At 47.5% G+C, this 26,448-nt stretch overlaps 1 protein-coding gene across 1 annotated transcript in view; it reads right to left on the bottom strand.

The window, feature by feature from the left end:
* LOC143767910 (polycystin-1-like) overlaps positions 1–26,448 on the bottom strand; it is a 331,505-nt gene that overhangs the window by 254,784 nt on the left and 50,273 nt on the right. Inside the window, exons 2-3 of the mRNA XM_077256430.1 lie at positions 13,789–13,883; positions 13,466–13,678 (exon numbers count right to left, since the gene is read on the bottom strand). Of these exons, the coding sequence (XP_077112545.1) occupies positions 13,466–13,678; positions 13,789–13,883 (308 nt within the window). The remainder of the gene's footprint in view (positions 1–13,465; positions 13,679–13,788; positions 13,884–26,448) is intronic.

Genomic DNA, 26,448 nt, shown 5'->3' with positions numbered 1-26,448 from the left:
TCAAAGAAATTTTTCCACTATCATGAAGTACAATATGTCACGAGAAAACAATGTCAGAATCACTGCGATCCGTTGAAGCGTTCCAGAGTTATAACCTCATAAAGGGACAGTGGTCAGAATTGTAAAAATTGGCCCCGTCATTAACGTGCAAACCACCCTTGGGGGTAAAGGGGTTAATAAGAACACTGTCCTGGACGTCTTCTGCTGCAAGATTTTCTGTTTGGCCAAAACCAAGAATTTGCTTTCTTGCAGCTGGTTTTAGAAGGCTGCAGATTTGGGTGTTTCCTTACCCCACTCAAAGGACTCTTAGTGAAATAAGATTTTATGACGGGCACTAAGTGGAAGGGACATTAACCACAGCTCTGAACACTTTGTCTACAATCCCTTAACATTGCCATGGAAATAGCCTGAATAAAATAAGCCAGGACATTCTTGTTCTCTCTCAAGTGCTGCCAGGATACTCATAGCTGTGTATTTCCTATGGGTAATTCACAGATAACAAGCAAAGAGCGTCCAAGAGAGAGAATCTCATACACCACATGTTCAATGGGGACTGAAGAGACATGTACTGTAAAGTAATAACAAAGTGGTAAATGTGGGTTTTCTCAATTTGTGTTTGGTGCATCTTCTTTGTGTTGTATGGATTGTGCTCTGTCATGTGATTGATCCGCAATTAAATCTGCATTGTAATGATTTTCTTTTGCTGTGTTTTACCTCTGATATCCCTACATAGAATTCAATAAAAAATATGTGGCTGTTATTTAACACCTTTCCAAAATTCGCCTTAGGGCTCATTCACACCACAATATTTGTAGACCAAGTGCTGTCTATCAAGAAAACAGACCACACTCCAACCAACGTTTTTCAATGGGATGATCGATTTATTTTCACTGCCATAATCTGAGTGTGAAAAAAAATCACAACATATACTGGTTTCTTCCGTAAATTGGATGAGACTTGCCCATTCAAGTGGGTGCACTAAAAAAATTGGATGCCATGCAAAGCCAAAGTAAAGCATCCGATTTTTTACTGACATATTGCAATTCTGTAACATAGGAAACTGTAAATGGTCCTGTAAATAATTAATAGCTGCTGGTGTAAAAATTAAAAATGGATCGCATACAGATGGCAAGTGAGAAAAAACTCATCCCACTTTTCTGGATGAAACTCTGAACGATTTTATTTAAAGGCTCATGTGAACCTAGCCTCACATATATATTGGTTGTTGTGAAGGAGGAAAATATCTGCTAATGTCAATGTGGAAGAAGCAAGCCCACCCAATATGCAGCGGGTGACAGTTGTGTTATTATACAGCTGAAATTTGCCTACATCTGCCAGGATCAGAGATAACTCAGATCCTAACAGATTAAGGTCTTAGATGCTGTGGGGTCTCCCTATATCACTTCACTGCATGTTAGTACTCTGATTAGCCCAGAAGGATAGCATTGTATTGTACCAGCGATCACACGATGGCATGTTCAAGTTTCATTATAAGATATAAAAAAGGACTTAAAAAATATTTTTTAAAAATGTGAAAGGTAAACGTTTCCCCTTTTGCCATTTACCATATAATATGAACACAAAAAGTAAATATAATTGGTACCCCTGCAACTGTACAGCTCCCAACTATTAAAGGGAATGACTGTTTAAACACCAACCTGTGGAAAGCTATACAGACTAAATGCACAGTCCAAAAAGGGGGATCAATGCCCCTGTATGTATACAGTATAAAAAAAAAATAAAGGAAAACAAAAGAAATGAGCTTGAACATACAGTATGTTGGTAAAAATGTAGTGTGCAGTGGTACATTCACACAATGGCCATTTAACAGACAGAAGATAGGATAAAAAGAAAATGAGCAAATACCCTGCAGTAAGTAAATACATAGTAATAGTACATGTTAATAACATAGGGTTCTTGATTGACACTATGTTGAGCAAAAAAGCAGAAAAGCAATCCCACCAGCACCAAGGTGTACCCAATCAGGTTGGTCCGATCTCTTATATAAAACCTCAGTCACACATCTACCCAAAGTAAGACGATGCACTGTGAAACAGGAGGGAAAGGAAGCTCTGCCACTAAGGACCCCTGATACTTGCCCTGCGCCACCCTGTGCTCTCTAGTGTCCCTAGATGGGTTCTTTCACCCCATGAGGCAATCACGTTCCTATCCCTTTCTTACCCTATTTACCTCTCTGCTTAGTGAGCAGGACAGAAGGAACGCTACTCCTGCTCTACTGTAAAGACACAGAAGGGAAACAGACCCCAATAAAAGAAAACCACAATCATACAAAAACACTCGCAAACAATCGAGTGGGAAATAAGGAAGGAGAGGGTGAGGCAAACAAAATGGGAATAAAGACTGGAAGACACACACACAAACCAACTACACGCAGATATTTCCCAAAACAACTGCAAACGCCTGCTCCTCTCTCACCTCTCTCTTCCAGCTCCAAACCAGGAAGTTGCAAGCTATCACTGGCAACAACTGAAACTTAGAGGAGAGTATTTAAACCAGAGGGAAGTGATGAACTCAGAACAGCTGAGACAACTCAGGACAGAGAGCTTCAGGAGACAAACAGAACTGTTTAACCCTTGCAAGAACAGAGCAAGGAAAACCTGCTAATAGGAAGGTGAAACAGTTCTAACCAGTGCAGATGTACGTGTAACCACATCATCTGGTCCCACTCTGTCACAGCATGCTCATGACAACCTCTCTGTGCCAGTAGGCTCAATAGGCGGGGGCAGAGCGGGACTCAGCCCTGACTTTTTCAACCTGGAAGCAGCATTATGTAAGGACAGAGACCCTGATTCCAACAATGTGTCATGTACTGAACTACATGCTGTAGCTTTGTTTAAAATACTGCGGCATTTTGATCACCTGTTCCTACCCCAAAAAATGGAGGAAAATGTGATCAAAAAGTAATGGGCATCAATATGGTGTCAATAAAAAGTAAAGCTCTTTCTTAAAAAGGAAAAAAACATAATTTTTCTATCTGGCAAAATAATGTGATGTAATTTTTATAACATAGTGATCAAACGTGTCACCAGGTTTGGTTGATATGAGATACGGCCAACACCTTTCAGTGCTGATATACAGCATTCTATAAAGCTGCATATCTGCACCAATGAGAATGAAAAAAACTTTTATTACACTCGCCTGCGAGGCGGTTGGGTCAGGGGGGTGTCGATGTTCTTGGTCCAGCACCTCCCATCTTCTTACAATCGCCGTCCGCCTTCTTGCTTTGTGTTGATGACGCGTCCCTGAAGTGCACAGGAGCCAGGAAAGGTCAAACCGCCCTGGCGCATAGGCACTGCAATTCTGTGCTCTGCTTTCAACAGGGAAAAGAAATACACCTGTGCAGGAGCGCAATGCCGAGGACCCTGTGTAGATGATGCAGGGACGCATTATTGACACGAAAAAAAGGAGGACAGCGATCATAAGAAGATGGGAGGCGCTGAACCAAGACTATCGACATCCCTCGATTCTTTTCTTCTCTTACAAGTCGGGTTTGGCGCATGTATACAGTATTATAGAAAGCTGCATATCAGCCCTGAAAGGTGGTGGCCGCATCTTATATCAGCCAAACATGGTGACAGGTTCCCTTTAAGCAAATTTCAAAACACAATGTCAAAATTGATGTTTTATTCAAACCCACCCAGTAAAGGCATTATATTTGTTTTTTCAATGCATTCTATGGTAATTAAATTAAATGGCACCATTAAAATGCTACTTGTCACACACAAAAAAACAAGCCTTCTACACCTGGTGAGCTTTTTCCCTCCCTGTATGTCCATATAGCTGCCACTAAAAACTTTGGGCTACGCGCTCATCTGGCTGAGCAGTACCACTAGAACACCTTAGAGCAATTGGAGCGCCCCCACGTCAGGGCAATGGGGTACTCGGCTCCGGGTCCCTATCGGTTCTGGGGATGTCGCGGTGGCCTGACCCGGTCCGTGGCCCTTTGAGGGGTGTCCAATTAAAGGTGTAGTTTGTACGGTGTTCGTGACGCCACCTGTGGTACTCGGTCAGGGTGACCGACGCTGCTTAGGGGTCCGCTGGGGTGATGTTATGGCAGCAAGATGGTATACCTTCCCACAGGTGAAGTGTACCCCCAGGGCTTCCCAGAAGTGTAGATGGTAATGGTGGACGATGTGAGGCGCAGGGAATAACGAGGACACAAGGTTGCAGTCTCTTTACCTTTTACTGGAAGCTTCAGCATCCACAGTCCAGGGTATGGACCACAGGGTAGGCAGAGTCCGTCCGATCCGAAGGCAAATCCAGAGTCCCCTTATCCAGGTGGAAATCAGTAGCCTTCCTACTAGCGCCTGTGTGTTGTCGTCCCTCCCTGCTGAGCAACTCGGTAAGGTCCTCACAACTTTCGTGGATGTTTCTGATGTCTTCTCTCTGTCCCCCAGATGGTATGGATAGGACAAACCCATATGACTGGGATGGCCTGAGGCTTGTTTATAGGGACCCTAGAGACGCCCCGACCCCCACAATTTGCCACCGTGTCTTCTTAGGTATTCAGGTCGGGCAGCCAACTTGGAATTGACTGTCCTGCCGGTCTCTGAAGTAATGCGTAGAGTCAATTACTCCCTCGGTGTTCCGGCCACCGGCTACGCGCCTCAGAAGGAGGCTGCCTGTCTCGGGGCAGAACTCCTCCCGGTGTTTTCTCCGTGTGCTGTGACTTCGTTTCTCACTCTCTACAACACAGTTCGCTTCGTGTCCTTTCTTTGGATACTGCCGCACGTGGGGCAGGCGCAGCTCCGTAGCTTTCTATCCCGCTAGGCCTCTGTCAGGATCCCACCCCTGACAGGGACCCTCTGTCTGCAGCTCAGATGTTCCTCCTTTTCCCCCTGTCTGTCTGACAGGTGTTGCCTGGGCCGAGCCCAGTCAGCTTCTGACTAACTTTCTATCCAAACCACCAGTTTTACCCTTCTGTGAGGAGTGCCCTACTAGATAGGAGCATGGCTCCCCCTGGTGGATTGGAAGGTGAAGTGTGGTGTATGTTTGGTGATACCTGGAAGGATGAACTCCTTTATTACCTTCACACGTAATATCACTCCCCCTGGTGGAAGAATGACATTACTGCAGCAACCAGGACTCTGGGGCGCTGCACAATGATCCCCAACCTTTCTTAGACTACTTTCACACTAGCGTCATGCACTGCACGTCGCTATGCGACGTTGCAGCGCAGCGACGCATAGTGTGGAAGCGCCGCGCAACGGGGGCAGCGGATGCTGTTTTACATCGCATCCGCAGCCCCATTGTGATGTGCGGGGAGGCAGGGGCGGAGTTCCGGCCGCGCATGCGCGGTCGGAAAAGACGCTATCGACGCACAAAAAAAGTTACATGTAACTTTTTTTGTGCCGACGGTCCGACGCAACACGACGCAACCGTCGCACGACGGTTGCAACGTGTGGCAATGCGTCGCACTACGTCGCTAATTCAAGTCTATGGAGAAAAAACGCATCCTGCAAGCAATTTTGCAGGATGCGTTTTTTCTACAGAACGACGCATAGCGACGTGCAGTGCACGACGCTAGTGTGAAAGAGGCCTTACCTTGAGAGCAACATTTAGTTCTGAGAGATGGCTATGAGCCACCTCCAGAGCACCCATCCTCCCACACCTTACTGTTACCCAGAGCCCCGTTTACCAGTTTAATTACAGCCAAAGCTTCCCCACAGAAATCCCCTTGTGACACCCTCCTTTAGAGGTAGTATACTTACTTGCATGGGTTCCCACTTTGCCCCCATTCGGAATTCCAGCATTAAGCGCTCCCATCAAACTTTCTCATCCAGCTTCAACACCCATCTAACTAATAGCATCATCCTATCTCCATCTTACCATATATAGTGGGTACGGAAAGTATTCAGACCCCTGGATATTGCCAGGGTGGGCAGGGTTAGTGCCAGGGTGGGTGGGGTTAGCACCCAATGCTCTCCCATCCTCCTGTCCCGGAAGAGGAGCTGCTGCCAGAGGGTCAGTCCAGAGCGATCTCTGTGCCGGCAGCTCGGTGCCTGTCTGCTGGTGATTTCTGTGACTTTCTGTTAGTGATCTGTGCCCCTCAGCTATGTGCCCCCAGCTATGTGCCCCAATATAATCTCTGTGCCCCCATGTGATCTCTGTGCTCCCCAACTATATGCCCCCTGTGATCTCTGTGCCTCCCAGCTATGTGCCCTCATGTGATCTCTGTGCCCCCTGTGATCTCTGTGGCCCCATCTTTGTGCCCTCCCCCTGTGATCTCTGTGTCCCACTGCTATATGTCCCCCTGTGATCCTGTGCCCCCCAGCTATGTGCCCCCTGTGATTTCTGGGCACAATCTAGGTGCCCCCTGAGATCTCTGTCACTCCTTTGATCTCTGCCCCCCCACTATATGCCCCCTGTGATTTCTGTGCCCACCAGCTATATGCCCCTGTGATCTCTTTGCCTCAGCTATATGTACCCCTGTGATTTGTGCCCCCAGCTACATGCCCCCTGTGATCTCTGTTCCCCCTGTGATCTCTCTCCCCCAGCTATATGCCCCCCTTTGATTTCTGTGCCACCAGCTATATGCCCCCTGTGATCTCTGCACCCCCCAGTTATATACACCTCGGTGATCTGAGGCTCCCAGCTTTGTGCCCTCCCTGTGATCCCTGTGCCCCCTGTGATCCCTGTGCCCCCTGCTATGTACCCCCTGTGATATTTGTGCTCCCATGTGATCTCTATGCCCCCTGTGATCTCTGTGGCCCCAGCTTTGTGCCCTCCCCCTGTGATCTCTGTGTCCCATAGCTATATGTCCCCCTGTGATCCTGTGCCCCCCAGCTACGTGCCGCTTTGATTTCTGTGCCCCATCCATGTGCCCCCTGTGATCTGTCACCTCTTTGATCTCTGCCCCCGCTATATGCCCCCTGTGATCTCTTTGCCCCAGCTATTTGCACCCCTGTGATCTGTGCCCCCCAGCTACATGCCCCCTTTGATCTCTGTTCCCCCTGTGATCTCTCTCCCCCAGCTATATGCCCCCTGTGATTTCTGTGCCACCAGCTATATGCCCCCTGTGATCTCTGCACCCCCCTGTTATATACACCCCTGTGATCTGAGACTCCCAGCTTTCTGCCCTCCCTGTGATCTATGTGCCCCCCTGTGATCCCTGTGCCCCCTGCTATGTACCCCCTGTGATACTTGTGTGGCACCCCAGGGTCCTGGTTGTCACAGTAGCATTGCTTTCCTCACTGGGAGAGTGATGTTACATTTGGAGGCAAGGAAGGATAACTGTCACCAGGTAAACACAAGCATGCAACATGTTCACACTCCAGGCCACCAGGGGAAGCTTTTGATCCTATTTACTAGGTGACTCCCTATATATATATGGTAGTTTGAAGGGAAAGTTAGTCAATTTGTGCCAGGAAGCAGACTGGAGCAGTCTGAGGCAGAAGAAGGTGTACAGAGCTGTGTAACTGCAGTGCTGCAGCTCCTGGGAAGAGATTATAGGAAAGCCGAATATATTGCAGTGAGCGTGTAGGAGAGAGGAGCACAGGCAAGGAGACCAGTGGGAGACCAGCCACGAGCAGGCTGCCTCCTTCTGAGGCACAGACACCAGTAGCCGGAACACCGAGGTTGTAAGGGACTCAACGACTTACATCATAGACCGACAGGACAGCTGAACTGCAATTTACCTGTCCGCCACACACACCTGAGACACAGTAACACATAGAGCCCGGGGCATGCTAGAGTCCCTGTAAAAAGGCTCGAGTTACCTGTCATGCAGGTATTGTCCTATCCTATATGGGGGACAGAGACGATCTGTGAGGACCTTATTTGAAGCCATAGGCAGTAAGGAACTACAACACCACCGTGCTAGAGGAAGGCTTTAATCTTCCCCTGGATAAGGGGACTCCCAACTTGCCTACAAGCCGGCCGGACCCTGCCTGCCCTGTGATCTGATGCCCTGGACTGTGGCTGCCTGAAGTCTTCAGTAAACAAGGTAAAGAGACTGCAAACCTGTGTCCTCGTTCTTTACTGCACCTTCCACCATCTTCCATCTACACACCGGGAGCCCTGGGGAAATACTTCACCTGTGGGAAGTTATACCATCCAGCTGGTGGCGTCACCAACATAAACTCTATTCACCAAAATCCCTTTCAAAGACTTTCCCCTTTTACATGGGCACCCAGGGCCACGGACCGGGTCGCCACCGTGACATCCCCCTGTGAAACACCGGACCCAGTACCGGGTCCCCCTTGGCCCTGGCAAGGCGACTCATCTGTGCTCCCATGTGATCTCTGTGCCCCCTGTGATCTCTGTCCCCTCCAGCTATGTACCCCTCCGTGATCTCCGTGCCCTTCAGCTATGTGCCCTCCTGTGATTTCTGTTCCCCTTGTGATCTTCGTGCCACCCCCCAGTGATCTCTGTGCCCCCCTGTGATCTTTGTGCTCGCCCCTGTGATCTCTGTGTCCCCCTCCCGTGAGCTTCATGCCACCCCCCAGTGATCTCTGTGTCCCCCCGGTGATCTACGAGCCCCATCCAGTGAACTATGGTCCTCTCCAGCGATGCCTGTCCCCCCCAGTGGGGTATATCCCCCTCCCCAAGTGCTGTATGTGCCCCAAGTGATATGTATATTCCCCAGTGCCACATTTGCCCCAGAAGTGCTGTATATCCCACTGAGTACTGTATATCGCCCCCAGCGCTGTATATCCCCACCTGTGATGTATATAGCCCCCCAGTGCTGTATATAGCCCCCAGTGATGTATGTGACCCCACCAGTGATGTCTATTCCCCCCAGCTTCCCCGGTGATGAATATGTCCCAGCATCTCCTGTGATGTCTATGCCCCCCAGCACCTCCTGTTATTTATATGACCTCAGAGTCTTCTGTGATGCATGTATCCCAGTGTTGTATGTGGTTCCTAGTGATGTATATAACCCCTCAGTGATGTCTATTCCCCCCAGCCTCCCTGGTGATGAATATGTCCCAGCATCTCCTGTGATGTCTATGCCCCCCAGCCCCTCCTGCTATTTATATGACCTCAGAGTCTCTTGTGATGCATATACAGCAGTGTCAATATTTCCTATTTTATGTATGTACAGCAGTCCCAGCATCTCCTATGTGATTTATACACAGCAGTCCCAGCTTCTCCTATGTGATGTATGTTCTGCAGTCCTAGCAGCAGTCCCTGTGTCTCCTATGTGATTTACAGTATATACAGCAGTCCCTGCATCTCCTATGTGATGTATATCAGGCAGTCCCAGCATTTACTGTGTGATGTATATACAGCTATCTCCGCTTCCTCTTTGTGATATAGATACAGCAGTCTCAGTGTCTCCTATGTGATGGTTATACAGCAGACCCATCGTCTCCTATGTGGTTTATATACAGCTGTCTCAGCATCTCCTATGTGATGTATATACAGTAGGCCCAGCGTCTCCTATGGTGATGTATATGATTTACAAAACTTATTATGACAAAACGTTGACTGCTCTCCTGGCCGACACAAACCTGGAAAAGCAACTGTGAGAAGCAACATGATCAGTATCACCTAACATCACAGCTGCACCAAAGAGAAGCAGCTCCAGCCGTCATATTAAGGGTGAGTTACCGTAATTAATTGGTTGAGTAAATATACTGGGGTAATTTTCAAGGTGATCATTTTTGTGAGGCCCCCGAATGATGGTAGAAATTTCCAAATGGCCCCTGGCTGGAAAAAGGTTCCCCACCCTTGCTTTAATTAAATGTGCGTGCCATTGTCACTATATACCTGGCTCCTCCTAACTCCTCCTTTCTAGTCCTGCACTGCTCCCGGCTGAACTCTCTGGCTGGATTAGCGTAAGGACGCCATGCCTCTGGCTAATGTAGCTTTCCAGCCAGAGAGAGCATGCTGGGCCCAGCCGGAAGTTGTTGCACATGTGAGGGCGGCTACTGGCTGTTGGAGGCGGAGGGTGAGGAGCGGAGGCTGTCTGGAGATGCAAGACGATGAGCTGGGCTGACTGTGAATTTTTTTTTTTAATGTGTCCCTTTGCCACTATGCTGGCACTTCTTAGAAAATAATGTGTCTGGCTGCTGCACACAATTTGGAGGGGGTAAATAGTGGCTGTACTGCTGCAGTTTGCACCTTGAAGTGTGGGGGCACTGGAGGTGAATATTCTGCCTGCAGGCCCCTGCACACAATTTGGAGGGTGGATGAGGGGGCTAAATAGTGGCTGCAGTTTGCCCCTTAGATCGTGGGGGGAATATTCTGCCTGCAGTCCTGCACACAGTTTGAAGGGGGGTAAATAGTGGATTCTGCTGCAGTTTACACATTACAGGGGGTGGGGGGATATTCTGCCTGCACACAATTTGCACATTAGTGTGGAGTAGGGGGGTAAACAGGGCCTTGGAACATCAGAGGGGCCCACTCACAGTTGGGGCACGGGCCATCTCTGCTCTGCCACCGCCAGAGCTGCTTGATTACTGTCACTTCACCAAACAATCCATGGCCGCTCGCAGTGTGCTGTGTGGCTGTGTCTGGTTGTAATGACGTGGCAGGGGCGACACTGCACTTTTAGTTGTGCTTGTGTGTTGCCCCAGTCGCGTCATTACTTGCAGACACAGCTGCACTGAGCACCACCATGTCTGTTGGAGTGACAAACACTGGGGGGAGCGGCCCGGGCCCCGACGGCGAGTGGGACCCTCTGATGGTCCAGGGCCATGTCCATGACTGTGATGGTCCTGCACTACCACATGCCTGAGGAGCTGGACGGGACACACTCAGACTGGGGCAGGTGAGCGAGGCTTGTTGCAAGCTTCCCCGATCCCCATATTAAAAATATTTATTATATTTTATTTGGAGGGGGCATTCAGACTTTTGCTATGGGGCCCCATGATTTCTATGTATGCCCCTGTGAGTAGAAGCATCCTTTTGAGCTAGTAGAGCCATGAGTCTTCTTGGGAATGATGCAACAATTTTTTCACACCTGGATCTGGGGATCCTCTACCATTCTTCCTTGCAGATCCTCTCCAGTTCCGGTTGGATGGTAAACATTGGTGGACAGCCATTTTCAGGTCTCTCCAGAGATGCTCAATTGGGTTTAGGTCAGGGCTCTGGCTGGACCTGTCAAGAATGGTCATAGAGTTGTTCTGAAGCCACTCCTTTGTTATTTTAGCTGTGTGCTTAGGGTCATTGTCTTGTTGGAAGGTGAACCTTCGGCCAAGTCTGAGGGCCAGAGCACTCTTTGATAGAGGTTTTCATCCAGGATATCTCTGTACTTGGCCACATTCATGTTTCCTTCAATGACAACCAGTCGTCCTGTCCCTGCAGCTGAAAAACACCCCCACACCCAGCATGATGCTGCCACCACCATGTTTCACTGTTGAGATTGTATTGGGCAGGTGGTGAGCAGTGCCTGGTTTTCTCCACACATACCGCTTAGAAGTAACACCAAAAAGGTCCATCTTTGTCTATCTTTGTCTCATGAGACCAGAGAATCTTATTTCTCATAGTCTGGGAGTCTTTCATGTGTTTTTTAGCAAACTCTATGCGGGCTTTCATATTTCTTGCACTGAGGAGAGGCTTCCGTCGGGCCACTCTGCCATAAAGGCCCAACTGGTGGAGGGCTGCAGTGATAGTTGACTTTGTGGAACTTTCTCCCATCTCTCTACTGCATCTCTGGAGCTCAGCCACAGTGATCTTGGGGTTCTTTTTTACCTCTCTCACCAAGGCTCTTCTCCCACGATTGCTCAGTTTGGCTGGACAGCCAGGTCTAGGAAGACTTCCGGTGGTCCCAAACTTCTTCCGTTTAAGGATTATGGAGACCACTGTGCTCTTAGGAACCTTGAGTACTGCAGAAATTATTTTGTAACCTTGGCCAGATCTGTGCCTCGTCACAATTCTCTGAGCTCCTTGGCCAGTTCCTTTGACCTCATGATTCTCATTTGGTCTGACATGCACTATGAGCTGTGAGGTCTTATATAGACAGGTGTGTGCCTTTCCAAATCAAGTCCTATCAGTTTAATTAAACACAGCTGGACGCCAATGCAGGAGTAAAACCATCTCAAGGTGGATCACAAGGAAATGGACAGCATGTGACTTAAATATGAGCAAAGGGTCTGAATACTTATGACCATGTGATATTTCTATTTCAATTTGTCTTTTTTAATAAATTTGCAAAAATTTCTTCATTTCTGTTTTTTTCAGCCAAGATGGGGTACAGAGTGTACATTAATGAGATTTTTTTTTTTACTTTTTTATATTTACCAAATGGCTGCAATGAAACAAAGAGTGAAAAATTTAAAGGGGACTGAATACTTTCTGTACCCACTGTATATCCCCACCATCCCTTCTGCCAGTATATGTGTATTCAGATCTGCTCTCCTGTGCTGGGAAACTCACCAAAGTAACCATCTGGAGACCATTTCTCCATGGCAGTTTGCTAGACCTTGCGCTAATGTACCGAGTTGGCAAACAGCCATGAGCCACAGACCATGAGACACATGTGGCTCTAGAGCCATAGGTTGGGACTGCTGCATTAGAGATTCAACTAATAGAATCTATATAATTTGATAGGTGTGTTATGACCATGCTTTTGCCATGTTTTATTTTATTTATTGTATTGTTAATCTAATCTAACTTCTAACTCATGTAGATTTCAAGATAATTTCCAAAGTATCCGAATAGGTAGGAATTATGACATCAGAGGTGAAGATTTAATCAGTGCCCTAGGTTTGTATCTAAATACTTTTTACCAAAGCAGAGTAGTTCATCCCCCACTCACCTTGAACCCCAGGGAGACACTCAATTTGACTGTGTCACAAAAGGTTAAGACATTTAAATTTGGCTATGATTGGAACTCCCATTATAGTGCATAGAACTGAGCATGTGCGACCATCTCTCCATTCACAGCCATCACAACACTGGACATACCATAGTTCTCAAGAGACACGTGGACCAAAGAAGTCCATAACGATTGGACATTTTAAGGATTTCTCTGTAAGTATAAGATGGATTAAAGTACATCCTGCTGTTAATGTCAATTTGTTCCATGGTTATAGATCACATACCGCAGCTGCTGTATCTGTGCACTACAAGGTGTGGTAGGTTTATATAGACACATATTTATACTATTGAAAACCTGCAGTTTTTTAAATTCTCTGCGTTTTTCCTTTACGTGTGCCAAGCTGGCATCCTTACTGGCAACATTGCAGAATGGCATTCTTGCATTCCGGTCTGTGCTGCCAGTTCCCACACAATGTGAAGGAGGGAGGAATGGGAGGTGAGACAGTGGGAAAGGGAAAGACTTACACAGAAATAAAGAAGAATTGAAGCACATATTTGCAGATGACCACAGTTCATATTAATCCAATACTAAATACTGTCCACTCAGGAATAATGCCATGCAATGCACAAATAATAGAAAAATGTCTAATTTGTATAAAGCAAACATAATTCCCACGACAATGATAAAACAAACTTTTTCTATGTTTTTCATAGTGATTTACACGGATTTACTTACATGTTAATGATGTCTGGTGGAAAGTCCTTGGCAGAAGGAATGGTCCATAATCCAGCACCAGAACAATTGACATAAATTGTTGTGCACCTGCAGTGCAGAGGACACAGTATTGGAGTCTGTGCTCTGGATCTCTGTCCTTGGTCTGAGGAACAATCATCATCATCTACACCATCACCCTCAAACTCACTTTCAGAGCTTTCCAGATTTGTTGACCTACATCCCAAATTAATTCCTGATTCATGAGATCTCTTCTTTCTCAATGCTAAATTTGCATTTAACAGGGATGCATACAAGAGAATAGTATACAAGAGAAACAGCAGTACTGGTTGTCCCCCTGTCCAACACCTGAACATGATAGCTGAGCGTAGAAGGTCAAGGGTATATATGGACTATATAGACCAAAGCAACCAGTATACAACTATGTGTCAAGTGTATTTAGGATAAATCAACAGACAATATCTGGACAATATTTCTTGCCATCAATACTACCATAACCTATTTCCCTAGGCCACCATAATTCCAGCTCTATAAAACCAGGGATCATCCCAATGTGAATAATTCTGACTGCATAATCCTCTCTCCTGTCTCTGCTATAACTTGTCTTGCAGTGCTCCAGTGCTGCTTATGTTTTCATTGTGACCAGTGTTACCCCTGGATTTTTAGCCCTGCTCCTATTCTTTCATCATTAGCCTGTACCCTAAGGGGGGTGTATCTCTCTAAACAAGGTCTCACCCACCCCCATAAATTCTCCCTAGAACATTCTTTACCTGCATCTCTTGGAAACCACGTTGTGTATCTCAGTGGGTGGGGGGGACATTTAAATAAATGGGATTTTAAAGAGTGCATTTGCTGAACTCTGTCTTTCTGGAATGGCAGTGAAATCGAAATTATGCCCTATAAATGAAAATGGTACCGGACAATTTTCAAAAGCTGTCCACTCTATATGATGAGTTACACAAAAATGGAACCCCTTTATACATATGGCATGCTAAACGGAATCAAGTGACAAAATTAGCCACATACTTCTTGAGGAAAATGCATACTTTTTGGACTACTTCTGTCACCACCAATACTCAATATGGTAGTGGCCATTTTCTTGATACTTTTGGGACATTTTTCCCAAAATTACTCACCAATTCCTCTTTTAGATATTAGCCTATGTCTTACTTCTAAAGTGCTGCTTATACATCATGCATAGCAGTAGACATACTAAGAGCACCAGCAGTAAAAAGTTGACAACTGGACTCTGCAACACAAAAGGTCCATTGTTCTATAGAGTTTCTCTGTGATACATCGTAAATCCTAACAAAGGGCAATGGGGATCTTTCATTAGGGCTCCTAGGAATGGTACTGCACATGCAAATGTATGTAGACAGGACCTTTTGACACTATTCTTGTTACTTACCATGCCATATATTGCAACTTTCTGTGCTTTTCCTTGTCTGGTAAAATGTTTGTTACCTATCCTTTGATTCTAATATTTTGCTATATTCATGAATCTAATAACAGGCAGAAGTGGATGGTGGATAAAAGGTATTATTATTATTATTATTATTATATATATATCACCATTGATTCCATGGTGCTGTACATGAGAAGGGGTTACATACAAAAACAGATATCACTTACAGTAAATAAACTAACAATGACAGACTGATACAGAGGGGAGAGGACCCTGCCCTTGCGGGCTTACATTCTACAGGATTATGGGAAGGAGACAGTACTATGGGCATTGCAGTAGATGCAGTGTTGTTGAGGGGGCAGCGTAGTCATTGCAGGTTGTAAGCTTTCTTGAAGAGATGGGTTTTCAGGTTTTGTATGAAGAATCCAAATGTGGAGGATAATCAGACGTGTGGGGGCTCAGAACTCCAGAGGATGGGGAATACTTGAGAGAAGTCTTAGAAGCAATTGGATGAGGAACGAATTAGTATGGAAGAGACAAGGAGGTCATGGGAAGACCAGAGATTACGTGAGGGAAAATATCTGGAGATTAGTTCGAAGATGTAAGGAGGAGAAAGGTTATGGATGGCTTTGTAGGTCAGTGTTAGCAGTTTGAACTTGATATGCTGAGTAATTGGGAGCCAATGACTGGATTTTCAAAGGTGGGAAGCAGAAGAGTAATGAGAAGAGAGATGAACTAGTCGAGCAGCAGATTTAAGGATGGACTGGAGAGGTGCAAGAGTGTTATTAGGTATGCCTCAGAGGAGGATGTTGCAGTAGTCAAGGCGGGAGATGATGGCATGCACAAGCATTTTAGTAGAGTTAGGGTGGAGGAAAGGAAGGATTCTGGAAATGTTTTTGAGCTGGAGGCAACAGGAGGTGGTGAAAGCTTTGATGTGCGGTTTGAAGGACAGGGCAGAGTCAAGGGTTATTCCAAGGCAGCAAATTTGCGGTACAGTGATGTCAGTGATTATGATGGATAGATCAGGTAGGGAAGATACGCGAGATGGAGGAAAGATAACGAGTTCAAATTTGTCCACATTGAGCTTGAAGTAGTGAGAGAAGAAGGATATGGCTGATAGACACTGAGATTTTAGACCGCAGAGAGGTGACCATAGATGAAGGAGAAAAGTTGGTGAAAAGAAAATCACATTTATTCTGCCTTCTATGCTGACGTTTCGGTCCAATGATCTTTATCAAGCACATCTTGATAAAGATGATTGGATCGAAACATCGTCACAGAGGGCAGAATAAATGTGACTTTCTTTTCACCAACTTTTGAGGCGCTGTCTCCTTCATCTATGGATACTGGACATTTTTTCCAAGAATGACTTCTTGGATAGGACGTGCACTTCACTTATGGGTAAAGTTGACCCTATAGTCCCATGAGGTGCTGTGCACAACCATTTATTGATATTTCGTCAGCAGAGAGGTGACGTCTGGGCCAGAGAGGTAGATCTGAGTGTCATCAGCGTAACAATGGTGCTGGAAGCTATGGAACCTTATGAGTTGTCCAAGGCCAAGGGTATAGATGGAGAAGAGTATTAGTCCTAGCCTTAAGGGACTTTAACAGAGAGAGATGGCATTTTCAACTGATATATATTGTATTTTAACATAAAAACAGTATAATGAATAATCTCTTGCCAAGCTAACTTTTCTGGAAGTCACTGGGTCTCAGCACTCAGTACAAAACTACATAATACACTGACAGCCCAATCAAGCAATATTACGCTGTGTCAATTTGCACTTTTACCAGTATATCACCTGCTCTAACCTATAGAATGTTGTTCTTATTATCTCCCTGACGTCACTGTTTTACAGCACAATACAATACAACTGAGGATCATGTTACATATGTGATCATTACCCCTCCTCTATTTGCTGTGTTAGATGTACTGTTTTCTTTGCCTCACTAGAAAACGTTAGAAATGTGTGTTTTGTTCAAGACATTATCAGCTAAACACACAGGCAATGAACCTATAGATCAGACTCCATGTTAAACCGTTTCTTGGAACAGAAAAAACATTCAAATCAGAGCCGTAACTAGTGTTGAGCGATACCGTCCGATACTTGAAAGTATCGGTATCGGAAAGTATCGGCCGATACCGGCAAAGTATCGGATCCAATCCGATACCGATACCCGATACCAATACAAGTCAATGGGACTCATGTATCGGACGGTATCCTGATGGTTCCCAGGGTCTGAAGGAGAGGAAACTCTCCTTCAGGCCCTGGGAACCATATTAATGTGTAAAAGAAAGAATTAAAATAAAAAATATTGCTATACTCACCTCTCCGAGGGAACCGGCAGCGTTGTTTGCTTAAAATTCGCGCTTTTCTTTCCTTACGTGAAGTCCCGGCTTTGTGATTGGTTGCGTCGCAGTCACATGGGCGACGCAACCAATCACAGCAAGCCGTGACGTAATTTCAGGTCCTTAAGGATTTTAAAATTACGTCCCGGCTTTGTGATTGGTTGCGTCGCAGTCACAAGGGCGACGCAACCAATCACAGCAAGCCGTGACGTAATTTCAGGCCCTTAAGGATTTTAAAATTACGTCCCGGCTTTGTGATTGGTTGCGTCGCAGTCACATGGGCAACACAACCAATCACAAGCCGCGACGTCACGGGAGGCTGGACACGCGCGCATTTTAAAATGCGCGCTTGTCCAGCCTCCCGTGACGTCCCGGCTTGTGATTGGTTGCGTTGCGGTCAACCAATCACAAGCCGGGAGGCTGGACACGCGCGCATTTTAAAATTTTTAAAATGCGCGCGTGTCCAGCCTCCCGGCTTGTGATTGGTTGACCGCGACGCAACCAATCACAAGCCGGGACGTCACGGGAGGCTGGACAAGCGCGCATTTTAAAATGCGCGCGTGTCCAGCCTCCCGGCTTGTGATTGGTTGACCGCGACGCAACCAATCACAAGCCGGGACGTCACGGGAGGCTGGACAAGCGCGCATTTTAAAATGCGCGCGTGTCCAGCCTCCCGTGACGTCACGGCTTGTGATTGGTTGCGTCGCCCATGTGACTGCGACGCAACCAATCACAAAGCCGGGACGTAATTTTAAAATCCTTAAGGGCCTGAAATTACGTCACGGCTTGCTGTGATTGGTTGCGTCGCCCATGTGACTGCGACGCAACCAATCACAAAGCCGGGACGTAATTTTAAAATCCTTAAGGACCTGAAATTACGTCACGGCTTGCTGTGATTGGTTGCGTCGCCCATGTGACTGCGACGCAACCAATCACAAGCCGGGACTTCACGTAAAGGAAAGAAAAGCGCGAATTTTAAACAAAGAACGCTGCCGCTTCCCTCGGTAAGGTGCAGGCTGCGTCGGAGAGGTGAGTATAGCAATATTTTTTATTTTAATTCTCTCTTTTACACATTTTTACATTAATGTTGTTTCGATACCGATACCCGATACCACAAAAGTATCGGATCTCGGTATCGGAATTCCGATACCCGCAAGTATCGGCCGATACCCGATACTTGCGGTATCGGAATGCTCAACACTAGCCGTAACTATAATTAAAAGGACACAAAAGCAAAGTTAGCTGGGCCCCTAACCCCTAAAGGAAACTGAAACAGCAGCATAGGTAGGTGTAATTAAAGGAGTTGTCTGACCCTTGGAGTTAAAGTCTGCAGTCACTGTATGTGACTAAGGGTACCGTCACACAGTACCATTTACATCGCTACGACGGCACGATTCGTGACGTCGCAGCGTCGTATGATTATCGCTCCAGCGTCGTAGACTGCGGTCACACGTTGCAATCACGGCGCTGGAGCGATGCCGAAGTCCCCGGGTAACCAGGGTAAACATCGGGTAACTAAGCGCAGGGCCGCGCTTAGTAACCCGATGTTTACCGTGGTTACCAGCGTAAAAGTAAAAAAAAACAAACAGTACATACTCACCATCTGATGTCCATCAGGTCCCTTGCCGTCTGCTTCCTGCTCTGACTGAGATCCGGCCGTACAGTGAGAGCAGAGCGCAGCGGCGACGTCACCGCTGTGATCTGCTCTCACTTTCCGGCCGGCAGACAGTCAGAGCGGAAAGCAGACGGCGAGGGACCTGACGGACATCAGATGGTGAGTATGTACGGTTTGTTTTTTTTTACTTTTACGCTGGTAACCACGGTAAACATCGGGTTACTAAGCGCGGCCCTGCGCTTAGTTACCCGATGTTTACCCTGGTTACCAGCGAACGCATCGCTGGATCGCTGTCACACACAACGATCCAGCGATGACAGCGGGAGATCCAGCGACGAAAGAAAGTTTCAAACGATGTGCTACGACGTACGATTCTCAGCTGGGTGCCTGATCGCAGTAGCGTGTCAGACACTGTGAGATCGTAACTATATCGCTAGAACGTCACGAATCGTGCCGTCGTAGCGATAAAAATGCCACTGTGTGACGGTACCCTTAGTTTGCAGAGTTGTGGGTTGTAAACTGTACATTATAACAATTCTATAATAACAATTTTTATTTATATAGCGCCAACATATTCCGCAGCACTTTACAATTAAAGGGAACCTGTCACCTCGTTTTTTCGGTATGAGATAAAAATACTGTTAAATAGGGCCTGAGCTGTGCATTACAATAGTGTAGTTTGTGGACCCCGATTCCCCACCTATGCTGCCGAAATACGTTACCAAAGTAGTCGTTTTCGCCTGTCAATCAGGCTGGTCAGGTCGGATGGGCGTGGTGTCTTCCCCCAGATCTTGCGTAGTTTTCCGTTGGTGGCGTAGTGGTGTGCGCATGTCCAAGGTCCCGAATCCTGCACAGGGGTGTGAAAATAGCAGCGATGTCCGTTATTCCATTGGTGATCGGTGGGCGCGGCCATCTTGCTTTGGCCGCGCGTGCGCAGAAGCGGCGCTCTGCTGGCCGCGGCTTCAGGAAGATGGCCGCGGGCATCCGCGCGTGCGCAGATGGCTATCGCGGCTGCCATTTTCGTGAAGCCGAGATGCGAACTCTGCTTCACGAAAATGGCCGCCGCGATAGCCATCTGCGCACGCGCGGATGCCCGCGGCCATTTTCCTGAAGCCGCGGCCAGCAGAGCGCCGCTTCTGCGCACGCGCGGCCAAAGCAAGATGGCCGCGCCCACCGATCACCAATGGAATAACGGACATCGCTGCTATTTTCACACCCCTGTGCAGGATTCGGGACCTTGGACATGCGCACACCACTACGCCACCAATGGAAAACTACGCAAGATCTGGGGGAAGACACCACGCCCATCCGACCTGACCAGCCTGATTGACAGGCGAAAACAACTACTTTGGTAACGTATTTCGGCAGCATAGGTGGGGAATCGGGGTCCACAAACTACACTATTGTAATGCACAGCTCAGGCCCTATTTAACAGTATTTTTATCTCATACCGAAAAAACGAGGTGACAGGTTCCCTTTAATCGGGGACATGTACAGACAATAAATTCCATACAAGTTAAGACAATTTAAACAGTAACATTAGGAGTGAGGTCCCTGCTCGCAAGCTTACAATCTACAAGGAAATGGGGGGGACACAATAGGTGAAATGCAGCGCCCCAGAGTCCTGGTCATTGCAGTACTGATGCTCCGCCGCTAAGGGGAGTGATGGTACGTCTGATGGCACTGAAGGAGTTCACCTGACCAGGTATCACAGACACCAATAAACTTCATAGTCTGGCCTCCAGGGGGAGCTAAGGGCGCTATGTATTAGGCCACTCCTCACAATCTGGTAAAACTGGGGGATAGATAGAAAGTTAGACAGAAAGCTGACTGGGTTTGAACCAAGCAACATCCTGTGGCAGAGGGTGTTGCAGGGGAAGATTCAGGGGGGTCCCTGTCAGGGGTGGGATCTTGACAGAGGCCTAGCGAACAGGAAAGAACGTTAAGGAACCGAGCCTGCACTACATCGCGGCGGTATCTCAAGAAAGGACAAGAAGCGAGGTTTATTGTGGAGAGTGAGAAATGAGATCAAAGCAAAAGGGAGATAACACCAGTAGGAGTCGTGCTGTAAGATCAAGGCACCATCCTATTGAGGCCCGTAGCCGGTGGCCAGAACGCCGAGGAAGTATTAGGCTCCAAGCAATACTTCAAACAGAGGCAGGACAGTTGATTTTAGGTTGGCTGTCTCACCAAAATCACCTAAGAAGACATAGGGGGCAACTGTGGGAGAGGGGCGACGCTAGGGTCCCGGAAGAACTCCAGGCCTTCCCGTCATATGGGTGCGTCCTATCCATATCATCTGGGAGACGGAGAAGAACATCAGAACAGACATAAGTTGTGGGAAATAACATCAGAAACAGACACAACAGTTGTGAGGACTATCCCGTGGTGCTCAGCAGGGAAGTACTACAACACACAGGCGCTAGAAGGTAGGCACAGATTTCCACCTGCAAAGGGAACTCTGGAGGTGCCATCGGACCGGCCGGTCTCTTACAGCCCTGTTAACCGTACTCTGGATTGAGGACCTTGAAGCCTTCAGTAAAGAGGTAAAGAGACTGCAACCCTGTGTCCTCGTTATTCATCGCGACCTGCACCACACACCACCACTTATAACTTTCATTGGACGCCCCTTAGCAGGGTCACGGACCGGGTCTAGCCACCGTGACAATCCCAGAATTGAGACAGAGAGGCCCGATGCCAAGTGTCCCGCAGCCCTGCATCTGGGGGCGCTCCAAACTTGGCGTCACGAACAGGATCTACTTAAGCCTGAAGAATCAGGTCATGTGTGCCTTGGAGCTGTGATTTACTGTGCTTGAACTGTGACTTATTGCAAAGACTGTGTATTGCCACTTGTTGCCAAAAGTTCCCGCCAAAACCGCCGCCATTACAGCGCTAAGGAGAGCACAGGAGAAGAAGAAGGGCGTGGAAGTGGGCGTAGACAAGCTGAAGAGCGCGAAAGATAATGGCCGCCCAGTCAAAATATTTCTGTGCTTTGAGGACGTGTCCGTCAGCGGCTGAGATCCGCCTCCTAATCCTCAATGGGGGGAGGAGGCAATGAAAACGAAACCGCCCACGGAGGAGAGAGCGGGAAAAAGACCAGGAAGTGACCCACGTGGAGGATGAGATGGCTGACCGCTCGGTCTCAGAATGTGGGGTTGAAGTGGAGAACTCCCCCAACTACCCAGAGGAGTGTAGCGGCCCCTTCTCCACAGCCGAAGCGGATCTTCTGCAGCTCGAAATGGAAGACCTGATCGGACAGCTTCTCCAGCTGCGGGTGGAGGCCAAGACCGCGCCCCAGGGGACACCAGTGGGGGAGTCCCCGACCTCGGTTCCTGCGTCGCTGTTCGAGTTGCTGTCGGCGTCTCCACCGATGTCACCGCCAGCGGAACCAGCCGCGAGGGAGGACGTTCCACCGGCCGGTAAGCCCGCCGACCCTGCCCCGCTAGCAGAGGACCTGCTGATAGGCCCAGTTGCAGCACCACCCATCCCCTGGGACCTATCGGCTCCAGCACCTCCTTCCCTGGGACCAGGCCACAGGCATGGAGCACCTCCTGAAGCCCCCGATCTCGCCAGTCACCCTGCCGGGCGCGGTCTATGCTGAGCGCACGATGTGCCGCTGGGTGAACCCCGGGTCCAACTTTATGGGGTTCCCCGGGGTGGCGACCCAGGAGGGAGAGATGTTGCAGGCCCTTAGCTGGGAGGAATACCAGGCCCAGCTAGAACAGCAGTGGGAAAAGAAGGAGAAGGCGTACCAGGCCGGGCTGGAGGCCCATCACCAAAAAGACTTGGCGGTAAAGGACCGGGCCCGCAAGGACCCCACCACTCATCAGGCCCCGCGCAGGCAGGGCATTGTCATCGCCTTCAAGCTCCGCGGAGGCTGGGGCTTTATTAAGGAGCCGGGCCTGTACGCGGAGGTGTTTGTTAACTGGAGGGATGTCGAGTCCCACCTGAGGGAGGGTCATCCGGCCCGGGACCTCCACCCAGGGGACCAGGTGACCTACACCCGCCACCGGAGCGAGCAGGGGTGGTGCGCTCGAGACGTCCAACGGTGTGAGCCAGTAGTAGTGCCACCCGCTGTCCCGCTGACGACCAACCCTGATTTGACCAACACCACCACTGTTGCTATGGTGTGTATTTTTGCTGCCACTGAACTTGCAACCACAGCCGATATTCGAATCCAGACACCGGGTGATCTGGCCGTGTCTGGGAGACCAACTAATCATACTGATACTGCATCCGCCGAGGACAAAGGACCACAACCTCCCCGGCAGGCGAGTGTCCGCCACCAATTGATGCAGTGTAATCTTCTATGAGGATAAACCTCGGAACCACGAGAATGTATATAGTTAACTGTTCGTCTTTTTATGTTTCTCTGCTGCTATAACCCGATCAGGGTTATCTCTTAAAGGGATCCCTTAGTTGACCCGGGATCCCTATTTTGCCTTTTTGATTGGTTCATCACTGTTTTAAAGACTACTGAATCATGGACGGTGAATGATTCACAAACTGTTTTGTAAATAGTTCGCACCCTCTTAAGGGTGCCCTCTACTGGTTTTACAACAAAGAGAACTCTTTGCGAAGAAACTGTTCCTGGGAACAGCATTGGAGTTCCTGCCTACACGGACTTGTAGCATGAGTAGCTGCACTCAAAGAGACTTGGCTCCCTCTTAAAGGGAATGTTTGTTAGTTGCATTTAAGATACAATGTCGCCTTGAAAGAGAATAGATAGAAATAATGTTTTACATAGGAAAGTTATATGTAATTAGTTAGTTGATTATAGAAAATGTTTAATAATGTGTTAGAGAATGAGGACAGGAAAGTGAACCCGTAGGGGTTAGTGAGTGAGTCCTCCTAGGAGCCATAGAGAGATGGCTCAATGATACTGTACTAAGAAAAGAGGCAGTAGGCCTGGGCAGATAGACAAGCGGTCCTGCATGAGACAATCAGAGAGTAAAAAGAAAATATTACACTTAGGAAAGAAAGATGAAGAAAAGTTAATTTATATTTTAGAAGTTTTATCATAGGCCTTTAGTGGATCCAGTTTATACATCCTTAAAGGCAATGTTAAATTATTGTTCAGAATTTGCACTCAGTAGAATACCCGGCTGGGTAATAGAAGTTATTTATAGAATGTTATTTAAAAATAATAAACCATGTTTGTAACGTTCAAGAGTCCTCACCTCCCATAAAGGGAAGCATTGTTACTTTCACTTGTTATTTGTTTACTGCATTTCAAAATTTGTATGTCTTTTGCTGACATGTATTGTTGTTTTCTTCCCAGTCCGGGAGTACTGGATTTAACCGGGGGGGAGTACAGCGCCCCAGGGTCCTGGTCATTGCAGTACTGAAGCTCCGCCGCTAAGGGGAGTGATGGTACGTCTGATGGCACTGAAGGAGTTCACCTGACCAGGTATCACAGACACCAATACACTTCATAGTCTGGCCTGGGCAATATGCTGGAGTCAGACACTGGGGCAGATTGCTGGACACACTGGGGCAATATGCTGGACATACTGGGGCAGATTGCTGGACACACTGGGGGTAATATGCTGGACACACTGGGGGCAGGACTGGAGGCATGGGCAGAATGTAGATACGGGGCATGATTGGAGACACGAGGCAGAATGAAAGACATGGGGGCAGGATTGGATCATGGGGCAGGATGGATACGATGGAGACAGATGGGGAGATCATATGGGGTAGAATGGATACTCATGAGGGCAGGATGCGAGAACATATGGCTGGAGCCAGGAATGACATAAACGGGGCCAGGATGGGGAATATTATTACCATAGGGGCTAATTAAGGGATATTATTACTGCAGTGATGTATTTATTTTATTTTTTGAGTATACTGTTTTAAATGGGGGGGCGGTCCTGTTACTGTGCAGAGTGACACTATATCGCCTTTTTTTCTTCATGTGGTATAATGTAGAAGTTGTGAAAAATTAAGTAATGTGTTCTGCAAGCTCGAGATAACTGTGTTATTTCCTGCAGAAACGAGTCCTGGCTGGAAGAAATGATGGCGGTCTGTGCTGGATGAAAGATGAAGGACTTCACCTAGAGACGTCACTGGTGAGTCAGTGTTATCTATACACTGACACAATACACTGTATACTATATACAGAGCTCCTGTGTATAACGTCACTGGTGATCACTGTATTACCTGTACACAGACACTGCATACTAAGTACAGATCTCCTGTGAATACTGGCACTTATGGTGATAGTATTGTGTTGTTGTTTTTTTTTAATTACTGATCAGTATTGTAGTATTCAGTCACTATGTGGTGGTAATATGTGGTCTGGAAATGGTGTTGCGGTATTTGTCCCTTGTATGTGCTATTTGGTCACCAAGTGGTGGTAATATGTGGTCTTGACATGGTGTAGCGGTATTTGTTCCTTGTATGTGATATTATTCAATGACTGTGGTTGTAATATGTGGTCTGGTCATGGTGCGGTGGTATTTGTTCCTTGTATGTGATATTGGTCATTTTAAACATTGAAAAATAAATCATAATATATCTAAATTGTATTGCATATTTTAACAAATATTTAATAGGTAACAGTAGAGTAGGGCCCGGCCAAAAGTGTCTACCGTGTTATGGTGGCGGCTTACAAAATCTTTGAAACATGACACACATGACCCCGTCGCATGACCCCGTCGCATGACCGGGGGGGGGGGCCCACAGTGTCTGAACAGCCCGGGGCCATGGCTACCCTTAATCCACCCCTGTTCCAGAGAGCTGGTGCAGCATGAGAGAAGTCTTGAAGACTGAGGTGCGAGGTTCGGATTACGGGGGATGTTAGTCTTAGATCATTTGCAGAACAGAGGGCACGTGTAGGGCGATAGACAGAGATGAGAGAGGAGATATAAGGTGATGCAGAACTGTGGAGAGCTTTGTGGGTGAGAGAGATGAGTTTATACTGGACCCTGTAGCGAATGGGTAGCCAGTGTAATGACTGGCACAAGATGGAGGCATCAGTGAAGCGGCTGGACAGAAATATGACCCTGGCTGCCGCATTCAAGATGGATTGGAGAGGAGAAAGTTTGGTAAGAGGGAGACCGATCAGAAGAGAGTTGCAGTAGTCCAGACAAGAATGAATAAGAGCGACAGTAAGAGTCTTAGCAGTTTCAAAGGTGAGAAAAGGTTGGATTCTGGAGATGTTTTTAAGATGCAGGTGACAAGAGTGAGTGATCAGATATATGGAGTAAAGGAAAGTTCGGTGCCGAATATGACCCCAAGACAGCGGGCATGCTGCTTGGGAGTTATGGTTGAACCCTCCAGGGTACTTTCGATTTTAGGTAGAGTGAGGTTACTAGAGGGGAGAAACACAAGAAGTTCAGTTTTGGAGAGATTTAGTTTCAGATAGAGGGAGGACATGATGTTAGAGACAGCAGACAGACACCCTATTTTGAATTAGGGTAGGGGTGATGTCAGGGGAAGAAGTGTATATTTGGGTGTCGTCAGCATAGAGATGATACTGGAACCCAAATCTGCTGATTATTTGTCCAATAGGGGCAGTGTATAGAGAGAAGAGGAGGGGACCTAGGACGGAGCCCTGCGGAACCACGATAGTAAGGGGACGAGGAGAGGAAGAGGAGCTGGCAAAAGAT

Source organism: Ranitomeya variabilis, chromosome 4 (assembly GCF_051348905.1).
Source record: "Ranitomeya variabilis isolate aRanVar5 chromosome 4, aRanVar5.hap1, whole genome shotgun sequence".
NCBI lineage: Eukaryota > Metazoa > Chordata > Amphibia > Anura > Dendrobatidae > Ranitomeya > Ranitomeya variabilis.
The sequence above is the reverse complement of the archived record's forward strand: the minus strand, read 5'-3'. Positions and strand labels throughout refer to the sequence as shown.